The sequence below is a fragment of the Stylophora pistillata genome, chromosome 2 (genome assembly GCF_964205215.1).
Source record: "Stylophora pistillata chromosome 2, jaStyPist1.2, whole genome shotgun sequence".
Classification (NCBI taxonomy): domain Eukaryota; kingdom Metazoa; phylum Cnidaria; class Anthozoa; order Scleractinia; family Pocilloporidae; genus Stylophora; species Stylophora pistillata.
In genome coordinates, this window is record NC_142520.1 from 55,547,378 (window position 1) to 55,567,462 (window position 20,085).

The 20,085-nt window shown below is 39.8% G+C and overlaps 3 protein-coding genes across 4 annotated transcripts in view; 2 read left to right on the forward strand and 1 right to left on the reverse strand.

Annotated features, from left to right (window-relative positions):
• LOC148740500 (uncharacterized) overlaps positions 1-8,301 on the reverse strand; it is an 8,820-nt gene extending 519 nt beyond the window's left edge. The window contains exons 1-4 of one of the 2 annotated variants that reach the window (XM_088748557.1): positions 7,819-8,301; positions 2,223-2,457; positions 1,361-1,422; positions 1-1,206 (exon numbers count right to left, since the gene is read on the reverse strand). The exon at positions 1-1,206 is cut by the window's left edge and continues 519 nt beyond it. In XM_088748557.1, the coding sequence (XP_088604683.1) occupies positions 1,054-1,206; positions 1,361-1,422; positions 2,223-2,457; positions 7,819-7,836 (468 nt within the window). In that variant the 5' untranslated portion in view covers positions 7,837-8,301 and the 3' untranslated portion in view covers positions 1-1,053. Of the gene's footprint in view, positions 1,423-2,222; positions 2,458-7,818 lie in introns of both variants that reach the window. The other variant, XM_088748556.1, reaches the window with a different exon arrangement.
• LOC148740496 (organic cation transporter protein-like) overlaps positions 1-19,597 on the forward strand; it is an 88,834-nt gene extending 69,237 nt beyond the window's left edge. Inside the window, exon 9 of the mRNA XM_088748554.1 lies at positions 19,426-19,597. The gene's annotated coding sequence lies outside the window, so the exon portion shown is untranslated. The remainder of the gene's footprint in view (positions 1-19,425) is intronic.
• LOC148740501 (organic cation transporter protein-like) lies at positions 12,339-17,934 on the forward strand. Its single transcript, XM_088748563.1, has 7 exons — positions 12,339-12,733; positions 14,249-14,676; positions 15,521-15,727; positions 16,127-16,261; positions 16,863-16,957; positions 17,050-17,158; positions 17,696-17,934. Exons 1-7 carry the CDS (start codon positions 12,386-12,388, stop codon positions 17,931-17,933), a joined length of 1,560 nt encoding a protein of 519 aa, XP_088604689.1. The 5' UTR covers positions 12,339-12,385; the 3' UTR covers position 17,934.
• Positions 19,598-20,085: the final 488 nt, after the last annotated feature.

A 20,085-nucleotide genomic window follows, 5' to 3' on the forward strand; every position in this document is an offset into this window, starting at 1 on the left:
TAACATTAAATGAATAGTCCCCTCACAGACTTAAAGAAGCCTTGCATAAAAAAATAGCGGAACGATGATTAAATGTGACGGACGAACTGAGCAGGACTTTTCTGAGCCGGATGATGGCTTAATTCTGTTTCTGATTTGTAAATCAGAAGATCATTGTCAGTTTAATACAATCACTTTACATTTTGGTCACGGAATGTCGTATAGAAGATATTACATGGCAGCTTAGAGATACGAAATTTTACTTCTCGTGTTGAAAAATATTACCAATTTATCATTTGACCCGTTCGGCCCCGCTCGCACAATCCCACAGAGAACCATTATAAAAGTTGGCGTGTATGGGGCGGGACGGGTTGATGTGACCCAGTCCGGGAAAAGCCGTCCGGCCATGCTGCCTTAAAGTTGCTTTGTCACAAAAACTTAAAAGAAAACAGAAATGAGAAAAAAAGTCGCATTTTGCAAGGAGTTGAGAGTTTCTTGTTCTGAAGGAAAAGTTTAATGTAAAGGAAAATATTTTTTTGAGCTCGTTTGGCTGTATATGCCCGTCTATCGCGTCATATTTTACTGACTGAGTGGGAGGGGCAGACGAGAAATATTTGGCTCTCGGTCATAAGGCACGGACCTCGCTGCACTCGGCCCGTCCGTTAGTATCTCTCGTGTCCCGTTTGGCTCTCCCACTTTTTCAATAAGTTCTTAATATATCCAAGCGGCCATGTAATCCTAAAACTAACATACAAACACCAATGAAAAACCAAACCGGTGAACTTATGCTGCGAAAGGAGCGATTTATCTTGTAATCAGAGGAACGGTGTCATTTAATTTTTTCCATGTGAAGATATCACGTTTCCGCGCGAAAGCTCGCTTGGTATGTCATTGGTGTTTATATAATAAATTATGTTCTACACAGTTTATTCACGAGTTCTTAATCGTATCACCTTGATCAATTTGTGTTTTCTCTCTAACGACCTAGACAGTATAGTGCTATTACTTAAACTGATCTGTGGGCGATAACCACACATAGACGTCTGTCTCGATTGTCAGTAAGTATTTTGAATATTATTGTTCCTTCAGATCGTTCGGTTTAGTTAGTTTCATAGAACACCTCAATGTCGTCGGATCGGAAATGATAACTTCCTGCCAGGAATGATTTGGCGAAGGAGCTGCCATAACCATACCGACTAGAAGGTGACTGGAAGGTGTATCCGAGGTCTGAGGAAGAAATTGAGTTGAATGAGGTGGGGTTGACAATGTAAATATCGAGTCCTCCACCAAATGAGGGCCCTCTGCTCGAACAACTGCTTATGGAATATCGCTTAGAACTATACTTTCCTGTTTGAAGCAGTTTCCTTGGTCCCCAGCCTACCTTGTTAACCAGTGAGAACAAAAAGGCACTTGAACTGGAGTAGTATCCACAACTGGTCGAAGCTAAATAGCACAAGAGTCAGAGAGAGTTTTAAATTATCTCAATTAGCTGAGACAAAAAACCTTTAAAATCAAGGATGTTGAATGAGTTTCTTACAACAAAATAGGCTTGACATATAGTTTTATATTTTTTACTTTACATGTATATCTTTTATTCTCATTGTATTGCACTGTTCACTGAAAAACCCTTTTAGGGAGTGTTCAATAAACTTATTACTATTACTATTGCCACAACCAAACATCAAAGAACTGCAACAATAGAAGTTACTAAATCTTTGATTTAAGAGAATCAATACCTAATTTGAAGGCGTTACGCGAACTGTTTAGCACTTTTGACAAGTGTGTCATTCAAGGTTGTATTTCCGACTATATTTTATGTTTAGCAGGATTATACGTGCATTCTAATTGGTTTTTACTCATGATCCATCAGCGAACAGACGCATAGATGACGTCAATAATAACCAGATTTGTCTTTTTAACCAGATGAAACAAATGTATTCTTTTTTGCCATGGGAATGTAAAGTAAAAGATCACAAAAGAAGTTAAATGTGGTTAGCCACTTTCGCATGCAGCTCGTGTGCCACTTTCGCGCTCTCGCCGAATTTTGACGTCATTTGACGTATATCACTAAACCGACGCACAACAACATGGAATCCATTTTTAAGGAGTGACTGTCGCTCAAACTCGCTTAACAAGTACATACCTACAGGATATATCGTAAATCTATAATCCATATTTTACGGGCGTTCAATTCATTGAAGAGCGAGAACAAGACGAATAAAATTTTAAAATTATTCACTTACTCCATGATGTGCTGGTGTATCCGCCAAAGATGTATCTTCCCACGCGGATAATGGTTATCGTTGGCCCTTTGCTGTCACACAATGAGTGGAAGGTAGTGATGAGCCAACCATCCACTGATGCTCGCCAACAGCGTTTCCAGTACGACGTTTTGGTCTGCTTCACAGAGCTTAGCCAATTACGCAGTGTTTCCAGATGATTGTCATTTTTTGCCAGGATTGCTGAGCGTCCCAAACCCTGATATGAGAGAGAGAAATCTAGTGAAATCTACATTAGGCTATATTTCACTGAACGTTAATTGATATTGGAAGGGCAACACGAGCCAACAAACTTTTCAGACTACATTGGATCTGGTGTTTCATAATAATCTTGAAGAAATAACCGATGTTATTAAAAACTAGATCATTGGATAATGCAATTCAAGACTTTTTATTGGCTTAGCCATTATGGTATATCAGCCAATATACCATAATCTACAAATATGGCAAGCGTACGTGTCAGATTAAAATTAAAAGGGAGCTAAAAATTGAATAAAATTTAATTTAATTTAACGTTTTTAATAAAACAATTATTCCACTCGCGCTTGTTGGATATGAGATGATTATAGCCAACTCGGCGCTACGCGCCTCGTTGGCTATCTATCATCTCATATCCAACGCGCGCTCGTGGAATAATTGTTAATTAGCGTTCACGAGGACTTCAGCTCGGAACGTTTTGTGATAATTATAATAATAATATACCGTTTATTTGCCACATTGCAGAATTAACTGAATTAAAGGGCTAAATTTACGATCAATAATTAAAACTACAATTACTATAAGAACAATAAAAATATCTTAATTAACTATTTACATGTTTGCATATTTACTATTGAAACAGAGAGAGGAATCTGAACGACGGGTCCGGCAAGGACTCCTATCAGCGTAAACAATACTTCTGTTGTTGTCGCCGGATCGAAAGTTGTAGCTATGACCACTCGTTGCTGTTCTCGGTCTAAGAAAGCTAATGGGGTGGGATTTTTTAGACATCTTCTGAACATATTTACAGCAGAGCTGAGTTCGTCTTTCTTTCAGGGTGTCAAGGTTAGTAATAAATAACTATGGGGTGGATTACTTCTCCTTGTTTACCAAGGTTACTCGCTTAAAGAAATCACGTCTCACAGTTTATAACCTTAAAGAAAGCTGACCTGCGTGGCTTGAAGTCAGCACTGCGATATTTCTCTTGGAACACTGTATTTGTAGATAACGGCATTGATACCAATACTGCTTGCTGGTATGACATGCATCTATCGTGCGTGGATGAATTTGTCCCTAAGGTGTTTATCAGGGATGCCAACAGGCCTCCGTTCATTGAAAGAGAAGTATTACAGCTGCTCAAAAAGAAGAACCCTATCTGACTAAGTTGTTCTTATAATCCAGATTCCGCGGACATTTTGTAAAGAGAACGGTCAAATTTAAGAAGCGCAACCATTGACGGATGTAACCTTGGTGCTGTTCTAAAGGGCAATCCTCGTAAGTTTTGGTCATATTACGAAGCAATTACGAGAAGTAGTAAAATTCTAGGCGGGTTGTTTTAATAACCCCTACAATTTAAAAGCATGAAATGAAAATAAAAATTGAAATTTAAATTAAATTAAAAGCATGAATCGATACGAGCCACCGCATCCGTCGATCGATCTAATTTATTAAATGCTTTCTAACATGGTAGCACTTCTAATGGCCTTCACCAACTTAACTATGGTGTTCAACATGAATTGTGTGAGTTAAAACTAAGCCCCAACAATATTCCTAAATAACTTAAGTTAGATACAATGTATACATGAAGTTCATATATTTTGAACTGCAGTATTAGATACGTATGATGCACGATCCTCGCAGTAGAGAGCGCTATTCACGCAATAGCGAAAATCAGACCTGAAAAAAATAAGGCCTGTTTATTACATAAATGTAATCTATTGCATAACTTGCACTTATTGCAAAAAGATATACATCGGCGAAACAGGCAGAAGCCTAGGTGACCGATTCCGAGAACACCTTCGAGACGTGGAAAAGAATGACAATGACACATCGAAACCAGTCGTTAGACATTTTAATTTACCTAATCATTCTAAGCAACATATGGCAATCTGCGGTCTTTCCTTACACTTAGGTAGCACGGAAAGCCGTAAACTCTTGAACAAAAGCTCATCTTTCAAGCCGGCAGTCTAAATCCGACAGGGATCAACGAACGCTTTTCATTCCACTAATTTATTCGTGTTTTTCTCGTTGCCATGTTCCCACCAATAACGTAGCTCCATTTTCTGCCTTTAAAAGCACACACAACCCACAATTCTTCTATTCGCTCCGACGAAGGGCCAACGCTCGAGACGTCAGCTTTTGTAATCGTTACGGTGGCCAATTTACCATTTCAACTTTGTTGATATATTCAAAATATATGAACTTCATATACACATTGTATCTGATTTATCATCACGGGTTTATTACGAATCAACTTAACGGCCTGCTCCCAGTTGGCTTGTTAGCTCAATTGGTAGAGCACTGCACAAATATCGCAGAGGTCAGTGCACGTGGTTCGAATCCCATACAGGCCTGATTTTTTTCAGGTCTGATTTTCGCTATTGCATAAATAGCGCTCTCTACTGCGAGGATCGTGCATCATACGTATCTAATACCGCAGTTCAAAATATATGAACTTCACATATACATTGTATCTGATTTATCATCACGGGTTTATTACGAATCATCTTAACGGCATGCTCCCAGTTGGCTTGTTAGCTCAATTGGTAAAGCGCTGCACTAGTATCGCAGAGGCCAGTGGTTCGAATCCCGTACAGGCCTGATTTTTTTCAGGTCTGATTTTCGCTATTGCATAAATAGCGCTCTCCCCTGCGAGGATCGTGCATCATAAGTAACTTTAAAAGTTACTTGATATCAACAAAGCTTCACTGGGCCTCTCCACCAAGTTGTTACAAGGGTGCGCTGAGGAAATTTCTCCCTCTTTATACAGATTATTTAATATATCTTTGGAAGTACTTTCAGTTTATGAATAGGGACGAGATATGCATATTTCCATTTTTCAGGAAAAGACCCCCGCACAAAGTCTTTAGTATCTAACTACAGGGGCATTGAACTTCTAGATGTGCTTAGTAAATTATTGAAAAGGGAAGGTTATATTGAGATCTTTGGTATTATAATCCCATATATTACGCCATGGCAGCATGGCTTTTTGCCAGGAAAATCAACTGTCTGAATACACCCGTGTTGTACACCAATTTGCATTTATCTCGACTTTTCCGACACGTTTGATCGAGTATCCCGCGAAAAAACTTTTGTTGAAGCTCGAGCGCCTTGGTATCAAGGGTTTCCTGTCAGCTTGGTTTAGATCTTATTTAAATGTCAGAAGACACAGGGTTGTGATCGATAATGAGGCATCTGATTTTCTTCCAGTTACATCCGGAGTCCCTCAGGGATATGATTTAGGACCCCTACTTAAATGAAATGCCTGGTGTCGTTTCCGGGCAACATCACTGTCACTGTTTGCCGATGATTATAAGTGTTTCCGCCTAGTGAGGGAGGCAGTGTGGCCTATTGGTTAGAGTGTCGGACTCGTAATCCACCGCTCCGAGTCCCACCTTGACCACTGGATTTGTTTCACGGTAGCCCCGAGTTCAGATCCTTGGCCACGCTTGTAAATAGCCGACTGGTTTGCCTCCGGCCAGTTGGGGTTCTTAATGATGTTCTTAATGATGTTATGTTTAATTTAGACCATTTGTTTCATTTGTTTGCAAGGACCACAATGGAAACTACTGGTTCACCAGTAATTGTGTAATCCTATAAAAATTTTTTTTTTTTTTTAACGGTCAAGATGATGACAATAAATTATGAAAGAGTTAAATAGGTTAACTGAGTAGCCACGCATTTGAGAATGGGGCCAATGTCAAAAAGTTTAAGGTTTTTAGGGATAGCACACATGAAATGTATTTATGGGAGAGATTATTTTCTTGGTGATGTTGGAACGTTTTCCTGATTGAAATAGATCTGGAATTTTTGATCAGCCTCGATTTAGGCTGCAATCATCATGTTGATTTTATCTCTTACAAAACGCAAAGGATGCCTAATTTACTCCATAGGACATGTTAAGATACAACTGACATCAGAAGTAAAAAGTTACTCTACAGTACAGTCTGTACTAATAGGTTTAAAAACACTTTTGCTATGGCGAACAGTTCTAATTATTAGTAGTAATCTTAACTATTAGTATTTTGGTGTTGATACCTCTCCTTTTATATTTTACTGTAGGTTACATTTTACTTTTATTTTTAGTTGTTATCACATATTTATAGATAACGGTTAGTTCCATTGTAAAGTAAGTCACAATTCAGCCGGCCCGCCGGAGGCTGCAATGATTTTACTTGTTAATAAAGCTACCTATCTATCTACTTGGGTGCGATCATGTTTAGAATATGCCAGTGTAGTATAGTCACCCAACACCAAAAGAATCATTACCAACTTAGAACAAATTCAACGCAGGGCCGCAAGATACATTCTCGGCAAGAAGCATACTAAATACGAGCGCCCTAGTAGATTAAATTGTCGTCATTACAACGTCGAGGGGTAATCCACGATTTAGTATTCTTTTTTAAATGATTTTTTTTTAATTATTTAGTATTCTTTTTTAAATGTTTTAAGAATATAAATGATTTAAATATTTTGATTTTTCGTTTCACTCTTGTAAAACACCTTTAAGAAATATTGATTATTTGACAATTGATTTCCCGTTTAGTTCTACAGAAACCTTTGAAAATTCTTTTAGTACTCGCGTTTATCGCGCATGGAACGAATTACCCCTCAGTATCGGCAAATCTAACACTTACTAGTCTTTCGCACAAAATTGTTTAATTATTTTTATGATAAGTTAAGTGCTAATATTTCATCGCAGCAATTGCTTAATTTTTTAAAGATAAATCGTATGTGCGGAACTCGTTTTAAATCTTGAACAATGCCTACCGGTGCAAACTGAAGATGAACTGAACAAACCAAAGATTGTAAATCTCATCTTATTAGCCACTAAATAGCGACTCTTTTAAGCTCAAAAAACGTCCACAAAGGCCAAACAGGCACGTGCAAACAATTGTGTCACGAAGTTTTACGTGCCGAACTGAAAATCTCGTTCATATTATTCTTGTGTGAATTACATTTCATTATAGATGGCGTAGACTACGGTCTAGACGGCAAGAATAGCAAAATATATCTAACACGCCTGATTTGACCACCAGCAAATTTTTGCTTGAAAACATGCTTAATTTTGCGAATGGAATAAAGTTCAAAATACGCCATTTCACAATGCATTCGAACATGTTTGTCAAATTTACTGTTGAAGTCCTTGGCTCGCTAATTTCTTTTCAGACTACTGCTTTAACCAAAAGATGAATAGACAACAATATTTTAGGTGTTCATTGTTTGTATACATGCTCTGTTTCTACACTTAAACGAACATTTGCTCGCTGCATGCCTGCAGAGTTCCGAACACGACAACAACAGCGACTCCGCGAACAACTTACACGCATAAGCTAACACATTCGACACTCCTTCAACATACCTGCAACCTCTTGGTCATTGTACACTGAGAGAGCGATAAAAATCGCCAGCCAAGCGGCAGGAATTACCGCCAAACACACTTTCCGAGAGATCCGCAATCTCTTTGCTCGTATACTATTATCGATGCTATTACCATCGCATCGCTGATCGCTCTCCTGACAGCTACAAACACCGTATGGCTTTCAAAATTCTCGTCGAGATTTCCAACAGCGTAGATACAATCTTTCATTGATACCTTCACAAATAAGGAACACGAATATTCTTACAGTAGCATCGTGATCATATTGTAAGCTCCAGCCGAGTTATTCCTGCGATCTTTCAATAAACATTTGCTTTAGCTGTCGCCGACATTCTTCAATAAATGCTCGTTACCTTTCGCACATTAATGTAATAGTACTCGCGCAATACTGAATGAATGCTTCATGTCAAAACAACGCTATTGAATTAAACCGCCGTACCACTGGCTCGCTTCAACACAAGCAAAAAGTTAATAGCTACGCGATATTAATCTGGTAATTTAATTACGTGACAGCTTTGTGGCAAACGGTGTTAATTATGTAAAATGAACACCCAGTTTGAGTTTGACATTTTGACCACGAGCGAACAAATGTATGTAAAAAAAAAAAAAAAAAAAAAAAAAAAAAAAAAAAAAAATTAGTCGCACTTTCACTCGCGTTGTCTCAGCACAAATTTGTAACAAAATGCGATTGATGAAAAGATGGAATTCGTCTACGACAAGGACAAAAAAGTACATTCGTAATATCGTTGTTCATGATCAAGGACTTTGAAACTTCACTTCTGTAGTTCCTTCCAAGTTTCGAGAGAAATACCTTTTTCAGCCTGATGAAACGAAATCTAACCTTAACAAAAACAGCGTTTAATTTTTTGGCTTGTATAATTGAATTTGAGTTATTTATGCCCATCACCTGCTATTTTTTTTTTTTTTTTTTCGGAATTTTCATTTTAATAGCCACTAATCCATTCAAGGATTTACCATTTATTATGCTTGCAATAGGAGGAAAAATAATCTTGGTATTAAGCTTTCTCCATTATTAACCAAGCTTACATTTCGTTATTTTTCAGATATATGTCCGAATGTGGCCGATAAACATCAAATCCCTCGAGGCTGTTGAAAATATATTCTTACGTACCAGTTGAAATAGGGCGCAGCGTTTATGCAACGCGATTCTTTTATTTGTTTTGTGTTTGACGAAAATAACACAATGCCTGTAGCACTGACCGTGTCCTAGTTTTAGATTAATGTCATAAATGCCTGGGATGGCTCGTCCTAGTTAGCTTTAAAAAAATACTGTTCACAAAAAAAACAATATTCTTTCCGAATCCAGTTAGAATTTATCTGTCTCTTTCGTTCTATTTGTTGCTTCTCGTGGGTAAGTTCTTTGAATTTGCAGACGGGATCAAGCAGAGTGAAGCGTCGAATTCATCCGTTGATTGATTCAAAATGATGCGATCCCTACGTACTTTTGATGCCGCAAAGACCTCCATTTCCCTCGAACGGCTCCAATGTGTCTAACCTCAGACAATAAGAACAAATTTGATTAATTAGAACAAAGCAATTTGATCTCGCGTTCAATGACAAAAACTTGCTTGTCCTTAGAAACTTTAGAATTCAGCGAACCACGCAAAACAGAGAAAGCAACAAAGCATAGCGAGGAGCAAAAGGGCGACCTATCTCACTGAAAAAGACAAATCTCTTTCTTTCCCTAAAAACGTTATCTTTTCTTTGTATCTTATACGCATTATTTCCTCTCTTCTAACAATTTTTCTCTCGTCTGTTATGGTGTAAGTTTCCGTCGCAGTCAAGACTTTTGTTTAATCTTGTCACTTAACGTCACGTAACGCACGCCATCGCGTGATTAAATCAAATCAAATGCAATCAACATTTCTGTCATAAAGATTGGTAAACGAACTACCTTAATGTTTCCTTAGATATGTGAGAGCTGTTTTAGTATATTCTTATATACAGTGGAGCAGGAGCGGGGAAGGGAACAAGGCTCTCTACCATACATAGGTTAGTTGACCACTCTATGGGGTGCGATGGTTTGCGTTACGTGACGTTAAATGACAGAGTAAACATGCCAGCACCTCCCCTCCCCTGTTAAATGAACATTTTGATTAAATCCACGATCGAGGATGGCAAAGGGGGAGAGGGGAGGAGGAGGGGATCCTGTCGCGCTGATCTCTTTCCACGCACAAAACTTCACGCGTCAAGTACAGTTTCAACAGAATTTCACGTTTCACAAATTTGAACGTGTGACACTATGATCACAGCTACATCCTACAGGACTAACACACTTCTATCGCCCTGTCTTTCTATTCCTGAGTAACTGGTGGTATTTTGGATGCTGGCTATCGCCAACCCCGTCTTCCTCCAACTTATTTTCTTGATGGCGTTAGCCATGGTTTCAGATGGAAAGTCGCGGAACAATGCAGAAAACGCGGAAGAAAAGAAGTCGTAAAAAGAAAAGAATGTCGAGAAAGAAAAAAAAAAAGTCTATCTACCACCCCTATAATCATATCGCAAAGGAAAGACAAGTCATTAAAATGTATCTTAGCCAGAGTTTAACTTCAAGGGTACAATGGCAAGGCCAGTGATCGTGTATGCCCGTCAACACCTTTAATAAAAGAAACTGGTGGTGAATAGAAAAGAGAAGACACAGATATGTTAGAAGAAGTCGTAGATGGAAAGGGAAGCTCGCGGAAGTAAAATAAAAAATTGCGGAAGAAAGAAAAAGTTGTGGAAGTCGGTGGCCATTGTCTGCGAGGGAAACTGTGCCCTACACCCAAAAGAAGAATACCCATGGGTATTCTGGGTACCCAGTTATCTCTGGCACGTGATGCGGCCTCGCCTCCGTCAGCAAAGATCGATTTTGCGCAGCGAGTGGGCGTCATTGGTATCAGTATCACATGAACAGGTCACATGTCCTAAAGAAGACCACTGTTAACCGGTTATCGAGTACAGAGGCCATGACGTTTTTATTAGTATTATTTCGTGTAGTGCCTGAAAAAAAAAGACAAAACAAAACAAAAACAAAATATGAAAACAAAAACAAAATAAGAAAACAAAGCAAATAGAAACAGGATCGAAACAAAAAACGCGTCTCTTTCATCATATTCTGTGCTACCCAACGGCTTCTTAACGAGCATCGTTTGTTCCCCTTGAATATTTGGGCAGCTAGACCAGAGGGCAAAGAAAAATTTTTGCCAGGAGGTAATTGCAAATGTTGATGAAAAGACAAAAACGATTAGCTATCAACATTGCCTTTATTCTCCTTCTTATTTTTCCATTGTTAGTGCCTGATGCAGAAAATCCTGCTGTGTTAAAAATTATGGCCTGTAAACTGAAAAGCTAGCCCTATTCAGGCCATTATGAATCCTTTGAGAGAAATGTTGTCACTTGGACATCTGAGCTTCAAGGTTTCTACCTCGTGTGCAAAAAATGCAGCAGTAGAGCCGAAAGGCGTTTCCCTGGCAAAGTGGTTGTTCCCATGGGAAACAGACGAACTGAACAGACACCAAGCTATCTCCATTGTAGGCGTTCGTTGAGTGTTCACTGGAGGGGGCCAGGGATCGGACATTAGAATATTTTAGTTGTGTGACGTTAAAATTTTCTGATCCTTTATAAAGCTCTTTGGTTTTTTTGTGATGACCCCTCATTGGCAGTTAATTAGAAGTCAGTTTTCTATACTCCTTCCCTTATAAGAACTGATCCCCTCCGTTACCCCCTGAAAACAATGAATCCCAAAGTCCTCCCCCCTCTCCCTAGGCGAAAATTAAAATAATGGTGCCTAACGTTTGGAATGCCATGTGGCTGTTGGCCTTTGTGAAAGGGGAAAATGTTATGAAAATGTGATAAAGCATAAAAAATCCATTCAAATAACTGAAAATTGTTCCCCCTAACAAGTCTTCCTTTTGGCAAGTGTAGATCTCGGCACGCGTCAAATTAGTGACCAAGGATTCAAAGATATTAACCGATCGCCACGCCCTTGTCACTGAAAATAATCCCAATGTTTTATCTTTTTTTCCATCGCAAGGGTCATGCTTTCTTATCGCTAGAGATGGGATCGTTTCAGGAAAATACCTTTCAAAAATGAAAATAAGAAAAACGTTATTGCTTTTCGTAACGATTGTATTTTAATTTTACATCTGCGATCTCTTAAAGAGCAAGGTAAATTGGGGAGAATCTGCACAATTTGCAAATTGAAGTTCAGTTGGCAAATTTTCTTGGTTGTTTATTTTCAATCCGTGTCGACCTTTCCAGCTTCGATTGTTGTTATTCATTTCTAATTATGTATTCCATTTTGGAGTTTTTCCCTCGTACAGAACAGAGCTTTTTATTTTGTGGATTCCCTTGTACTGGTATAGAGATCTGCGCACTGTAAAAAAGAGTACTCAACTTATTGTCACCCAGCTCCTCTAGAGTTACCGGATTAGTTTACGATGAACTTACAAACCTGATCCGGTCACAAAACAAACCGACCCAAGGGTTAACCCGCTCCGCTCCGCCCGGCCCGGCCCGGCTTCAACTTCTATTCCTTCGGAGCAACATGGCTGGCTTAGATGTCGATTCCGTTTTGAGACGCATCGGCCAATTCGGTCCTTATCAAATTCGCATTTTAGTTCTATTCACGTTCATCTTCTTTCCCATCACATATCAAACGCTGATCATGGTATTTGTGGCATATGAGCCTCCTTGGAAGTGCGCTAAGCAGAGCGTGGCATGTTTGGAATCGAGTAACTCATCGGCTAACGGCTCTTTAGGAGAGAGCGCTGTTTACAGCACATCTACCATACCCAAACAGCTTTATAGGAGGAGATGTTATTTGCAGAGAGGCGATTGGAAGTTTGCGGAGTACGATCTCTACGAAGGACCCCATGAGACTATTGTAACTGAGGTAAATACAAGGTTTGTTAGATACAATGAATATATGAAGTTCATATATGCACTAATATCGCAGAGGTCAGTGGTTCGAACCCCGTACAGGCCTGATTTTTTTCAGGTCTGATTTTCGCTATTGCATAAATAGCGCTCTCTACTGCGAGGATCGTGCATCATACGTACAAGGTTTGTTGTTGTAATGAAATTGATCCTGTAACCAGTGTTCTGGAGAAGTAAGAAGATTTGTATTCGTATCTCGACGCGACCAGTAAATCCTGACTCAGTTTTAGACAAAGTATTTTCGTTTTTACGCCTGCTGGAGACAAAAATCTGTTCTGGACTGTGCCTTATCAGCCTCGTAGAGGCACCTGTAGTATATGCAAGTGGAATAATTAGAATTAAACCCAAAGATTTAGCAATACCACAAATATAGACTTTGCAACGGCACCAACATTCAAGCCCCATTGAAGACTTCTAGTCTGAAAAGGCACCGCGCTCCAAACAATCAATTTAATACTGTATCGTAGCCCTGTCTAAGATTCAAGGTCCCAAAACCACTCGCTGCTCAGGGGCGCCCCCCTGTTCAGGCCAAGTAATGGAGTATTCTCCCCCGATAGAGAGATGTTACGTAATAGATAACATAGGAAATTTTGTAAGGAAAAAATTTATGTCACGGTATTTAAAAGCTGTATTTTATTGTATGTTAACAATTTAATAAACACATAGCTATTGGACTCTCGCCTGCTGAAAGGAGCGTGTTTTTCTAATACGGGTTCCAGAAAGCGGGTCTCACTAGGATAATGGCTTTTCGGGTATCAATGAAAATTTCGACAAATTTATAGCTAACGGTTATTATCTTTCAATTGTGGTCACCGGAAAATTTTTAACAGCTAACTTTTTAATTTTTACGCTTAATGACCAAATTTTTCGGCCGTTTTAAGGCTAACAGTTAATCCCATTTAGACCCTCCAAAAGTTTTAGTCTGTAACAGCGCCATGCAGCACAAGTAAACGATAACCTCTATATGACGCAAAACATGCGCGATCATTTCTCCGAGGACATTTTTGGTTCCAAGAATCGACCTTCGTTACTTAGATCCCCCGATCTAAACCGTATAATCTAAGCAACGCAGTGACGCTATTTAGTCCCCCTCTCTGGGCCTCCGAAGACTTGGACTCTACGAGAAACAAAGCTATTATTCAGTGCTTCAGCGTGGCTAAACTGAGCAAATTTCCCCCCAAAACGCTTTCCTTTTGGAGATGACTGTGGAACACGACAAGTTGCATATATTTACTCCCCGACCCCCAACCAGCCTGCATTTTAAGAGCGCGCACCAGTGATATGATAACATATTTTACTAAATTCAATGAGTCGTGAACCCAGACCTTTCACGGCCAAGCGGTTGTAAGTTGCAGTTACACGGTAGAATCTTAATAATAGGAGATCAACATGCAATAACGTAAACTACTGCATTGGTTTATTCCTACAATTTAATAACGTTCATTAAACTACCGTTGGGTTTTCTTTCTAGTTTGACTTGGTGTGTGGTCGTAGCTTACTGGGATGGCTTGCAAATTCCATGTTGTTCATTGGCTGGGCGATCGGTGCCATTGTATTGGGCTTCATCGCCGACCGATATGGCCGCAAAAGTGTCCTGTTCCCCTCCGTGTTAGTAGTGCTGCTTGTAACGTTTGCTATGGCGTTTGCCAAGGCGTTCTGGATCATTGCTGTGTGCCGGGTAATTATCGGATTTTTCGAGGCTGGTTGTTTTCTGTCAATGTTTGTTTTGGCCACCGAGCTGGTAGGACCTGAGAAGAGAGCACTGGCTGGGACCCTTGTTTGGTTTTACTTCACCGCAGCCCTAATGATTTTGGGGCTGAAGGCCTTTTTTATTCGTAAATGGAGGACACTACTCATTATATCATCAGCACCGTGGATTTTCATCCTCATATTCTGGAAGTAAGTTAAAAATATTTGTCTCTTGAAATTTAGAAGTGATCGATATATAACTTCCCTTCGCAATATCAATATAATATCGGGTAAACGGGTAATGAGAATAAACAAACCCATCAGGTGTTAAGGTGTTATCTTGATGGGACATCAAATTCTTGAAAAAGTAAATTACAGGGTAAAGTTCAGAACTTAGGTGGGAGAATTGTTTATCTGTTCTTAGGAAATACCAGTCAGGTATTATATCAGTATTTGATAAGGACGAATTTAGTCGTCACGAAAGCTATAAACAGCCGCTATTTATTCCGGATGAGCCAGTACGAGTGCGAAGAGAACACAAGTTCCCGGCTGTCAACACTGGAAAGAGGGTCTCAATAGGGCGATGGCGTTGACGGTCAACGGTTGAAATTTTTGCCATTTTACGGCTAACGATTTAACTTCAATCATCTGTGAGTGAAAGAAACATATTTACGGTTAACTTTCTTCACGACTAACGGTTAAAATGTTTCTATCTTTGCGCCTTAAGGCTAATTTTATTGGCAGTTTTACGGCTAGCAGTTTACCCTCTGGGAAATCCAAGCGCGGGTTGAGTTTCCCTGATGATGCTTGCATTAAATCCTCCACCCTGTACTTGTTTGAATTGTTCTCGGTAAAGAGTAGACTTTTCAAGTGGCCAATACAGATGGGATGATTTTAAACACTTACGAGTAATTTTTGTCATAGTTTTGAGGGAAAGGTCAAACGAGAGTAATATTTGAAGTAATGAAAACTATTACAGTCCAACGGGTAACAGAAGCTTATTCCTTCCCTTGGTGTCTCAAACTTCAAACCTGCTTCTTTCTTTTCATCAAAGGTTCATTCCAGAATCAGTGCGGTGGCTTCTTGTCAAAGGACAGAAGGAGAAAGCGCGAGAAATTTTGTCCAATGTCGCCAGAGTGAACAAGAAGGAGATGCCAAACGAGGAACTACGCGTTCCAGTAACCACCTCCTGTAATGGGATCCTTGAGCTGTTTAAAACATGGAACATGGCAAAGCTGTCTCTAATCCAGTGTTATGCTTGGTCAGTATTGAAAGAAGCCTCGTTCCCAGAATTTATCCTCGCCCCACTCCCCTTCACCCTTTAATCCTCGGGTGAGATATAGAGGGCTTGGAGTTGAAATTTCCCCTTCCTGCTCCCCTCTTTGACCCCAGGGTGTGGGACAGAGGGCTCAGAGGTAGAAAAACTTAGGAACGTAGCCGGTTGTAAATAATTTTAATCCACGACCAAGACTAACCTTTTTTTTAGTTTTCATTTGTAATCTGAGACAGTCTACTCCATCCTTGACCCACCTCTGTATGATTCTTCAAATTTGGAAGAGTCAGCACTTTTGAAGACGTGTCACATTCTTATCGAAGTCTTGTTCTGATCCGGTTTAAGTTTCTTTTCTTTGTTTCCTAAATTTTCAAATATTTGTTTCAGGTTTGTGAACGGCATGGTATATTATGGGCTGTCACTGAGTTCAGGAGAATTTGGAGGAAGTATCTATTTGAATTTTATACTAACGAGTTTGGTGGAAATCCCTGCAAATATCCTGGTTATTCACAACTGTAACAGGTATTGGGACATTTTAGTTATGACGAACAGCAAGTTTGAGGACACAACGGTCTGCGCATGATCAAACTTCAAGACGGCCAGTGATCGTACTCCTGCTAGCGGTGGTAGATCATTTGAATGCTTGTAATGAAATCTTTTTGTCAGAAAAACCGTAAATGTTTTTTTTTTTTTTTAATATTTTGTGCGGCTTCCTGCCGTGCAGCCAACCAAAATTTATTCTTAGTCGAAATTTAAAACGATCTCTGGCGAAAACGATTAAAAACTACGAGGACTATACCAGCTTTCGACTACCCGAACTGCAGTCTTGGACGGGTAAATAATTCTCTTGCGCATACCTGAAGTTTGATTGCTGAGTCACTTTTGACAAGATTGGCTTAATAGCCGGCCGCTGTTAGGCTTTACTGAGCCCACGCTCCTTTCCCGTAGGATCTCTACTTGAGGAAGAACGGAATCAAGAAAGCGAAATGAAGTCTGTTAAAGAGAATTATTTTCCCTTTGTTTCACACTAGATCGGAAATTTAATTGAAAACTAATTTGTCACTTATCTTTATGAAAACAAATACATGTTTTAACCAATTGCATGTGCTTTTTCCTTTACCAGGTTTGGTCGTCGGAAAACTTTAGTAGCTTATATGATTTTAGCAGGAGTCACTGTGGTGGCAGTTTCCTTGATACCAAATGGTACTAATAACACAGGTATTTGAGAAACGATGATCTTGATCTTTTTCTGATATCAACTCAAATTCCCCGTAAATTTTCACGAAACCATTTCGTATGTTTCTTTTCAGGTTACATCGCTGGTCGAGTGACGCTTGGCACTCTGGGTAAACTCTGTATTACCACTTCTTTCAACGCCATTTTCGTTTTTTCCGCTGAACTTTTCCTAACGATTGTTGGGTGAGATTCAAATTAAGTTGCCTCACGGTTAAGCGGTAGAACCCTTGTAACTCTTCCCTCGGGGCAAGAGGCACGGGGCACGGGGCACGAGGCACGGGGTACGAGAAACGGGGCACGGGGCGCGGGGCACGGGGCACGGGGCACGGGGCACGGGGCACGGGGCGCGAGGCACGGGGCGCGGGGCACGGGGGGCGGGGCACGGGGCACGGGGCACGGAGCACAGGGCGAAAGTACTCGGAGAAAAAAGAATAAGGAAGGGAGAAACAAGAAAAGTGGAATAAGGAATGAGGTAAGATAAACAAGAATGGGTGAAGAAAAGAATGAACAGGCTAAAGTGTGTGGAACAGGAATATGAAATATAAATATAGAGGCAAGACCGATACAACGTAGATAAGTAAATTTTAAGACGGAGCACTATATTTCGGTTGGCCAAACCAGCCTTCTTCAGGTGCAGGATTGTGGAACAGGGTCCGCAAACCAAGAACAAGGAATTTCTTCTCTTAGCTTTCAAGTCAATTGTTTATAATTTCATTTCAGAAACAGCGGCATGGGTATGGTATCCGTAGCAAGTCGTATTGGGGCAGCAAGCTCTCCCTTTGTGGTGGAAATGACTCGTATTAACGCCATTTTGCCTTTCGCCTTAATGGGAGGCTTGTCTTTCATTGCTGCAGTTTTTTGTTGGGTCCTTCCAGAGACTCTTGGGAAGCACACCGCTGAAGTTATGGAAGACACCGACGAAAAACAGGAAGGTATACTTTTCTTGCAAGATATTTAGGTTCAGCGAGACTTGTAATACCCCGGACAGTTTACTAGTGTCCGCCTTAATAAGGGTATTCGTTTGAAAAAGTATTCTACTGACAAACTTAAGTTACGGTCCTTTACAACGAAGAAACAGGTTTTAAACTGAACTTGTTTGCTGAAACATATTAAATCTACACTAAGACCTTTTGAATTGTTCACCTAATAGAGGTTTTAGGTCACGAAAGGACCGATTGTGAGTGTCCACTTCCTCTATAGGGAGGGGGGAGGATATAACTGAATAAGGATTCAACTCACTGTAAATATTCGCTTGACACAGGGTGTGGTATGTCGACGTATTAGTAGTGACCGGCCTTTACAGTACAGGTTTACTGTATCACATGAGTCGGTTGTTTAAAATACAGTGAGAGCTAACTTATTACGAGAGAGTGTAAACCGTTAAAGCCTCTCTTGTCTTCAACAAACCCTGAACATTGTACTTACTTCCCATGCACTATCAAATGTAATTTGATCGTTAGTGCTGATCGATTTCTTGAGATCACAGTTTAGCGTATGGTAACAGAGATACATTTAGAACACAAAACGTAAAATATTCCTGAACTATTTCTGGGCTGAATGTGAAAAATACATTCGCCAGCACACAAAACGCAGTCGGTTGAAATCGAAGTGTGTATTAAACTCTGCTAAGCCTGCTGGTTTTTATTAATAATAATAATAATAATAATAGTAATAGTAATAATAATAATATACGTTAATTGAGGCTCCCTCTTAGGGACTTTTCAGCCACAATGTAGACTAACTAAGAGCTTAAAAATCCCCACTGGCAAGAGGCAGACCAGTGGGTTATTTACAAAGCAAAGCCGAGGAGTTGAACCAGTGGCAACCGAGGACAAATCCAATGAGTGGCAGGGTGGAGGACTTGAACCCGGGACACCGGATTACAAGTCCAGCATCCTAACCACTCGGCCACGCCGCCTCCTTAGTCTTTATTACTCTCCACTCGAGAAGACACGGCCATCTGCATGACAGCAAAAACAACACTGAACAACAACCAGAACAAAAGTCAGGCAAGGCATAATTTGCCTGACTTACTGATTACAGACTACGCCCACGGACAACTGTTCGCCTCTGAGAAGAAATATTAAAGTCCGCGGTAAAATAGCCAGCATATTTATAGCCAAGTAGAGGTAGGAAGCCCAACCTCGTTCCCAGGGTCTCTCCCCCCTCACTGTAGGGGGGGCGGTAAGATCAGAGACCCTGGGAAGGAGGTTGGCAGTTGTTTATCTACATATACCCTATTATTGTTGAATATTAAAACAGAACTGTGTTAATTATTTTCGCTTGTTTTCAGAGAAAGACCATCCTCTTGAAGAACTAAAGAAATGAGGATTGACTGCTGCTTTCTGTTGCCTTTTTTACATTACCTTATTAGTTCTCTGGACATTTACCAACGACTTTACCTTGAAAGTAAATCTTTGAATTAATTGACTTAGCTGAGACCATCTTAGGGTACATTTCTGAGTGTCTGAAGTAATTTCTCGGAGTTCTGGTAGATATAAAATTTCCTTTCTAAAATAGAGAAAGCTGAATAACCCAAACTATAAGCGTGACACTTATGATGAAGCTATTAATTCTCTTTGTGTATAGAGCCCTTCAACAATAAATGATTTCTTAGGGCTATGGGTATCTGTGAATATGTGAAGGTTTATCAGTAATATTTCCATAAGGTGGTAATAATAGCAAGTATGATAGATATTGTAAGAAATATACAACTTTTTTGAAAGACATGTTTCGGCATGCGGCCACCTTCAGTCAATGAGTAACTGAGTGTGGACAATTATATAGCGTACAAGTACATGAATAAATTATTTACAATAGGATGTAATACAAAAGCGGGTACTAATTACAACGTGACACCAAAACATCAAAGGTGTTTAATTCTTTTCCTTCGCATATTATTGACAGAACTTTCAAGCGGTATCTTGACAGGTCTTCCTCTCAAAAAAGCTGGAACATTAATGATGACAACGATACACGTTACTTTAAACTCCCTTTTGTCGGCTATTATTCTAAAATAACGAGCCTTAAACTCCGACAACTCACTAAGCGCTTTTGCAAATCGTACCTTAATATCAAACTAGTTTTCACTTCTTTTAAAATCAAATACA

Coding starts and splice junctions, on each gene's coding strand:
- LOC148740501 (XM_088748563.1), top strand. CDS start 12,386: ATGGCTGGCTTAGATGTCGATTCCGTTTTGAGACGCATCGGCCAATTC. Junction 16,958..17,049: donor AAATGGTACTAATAACACAG/GTATTTGAGAAA, acceptor GTTTCTTTTCAG/GTTACATCGCTGGTCGAGTG. Junction 17,159..17,695: donor CTTTTCCTAACGATTGTTGG/GTGAGATTCAAA, acceptor ATTTCATTTCAG/AAACAGCGGCATGGGTATGG.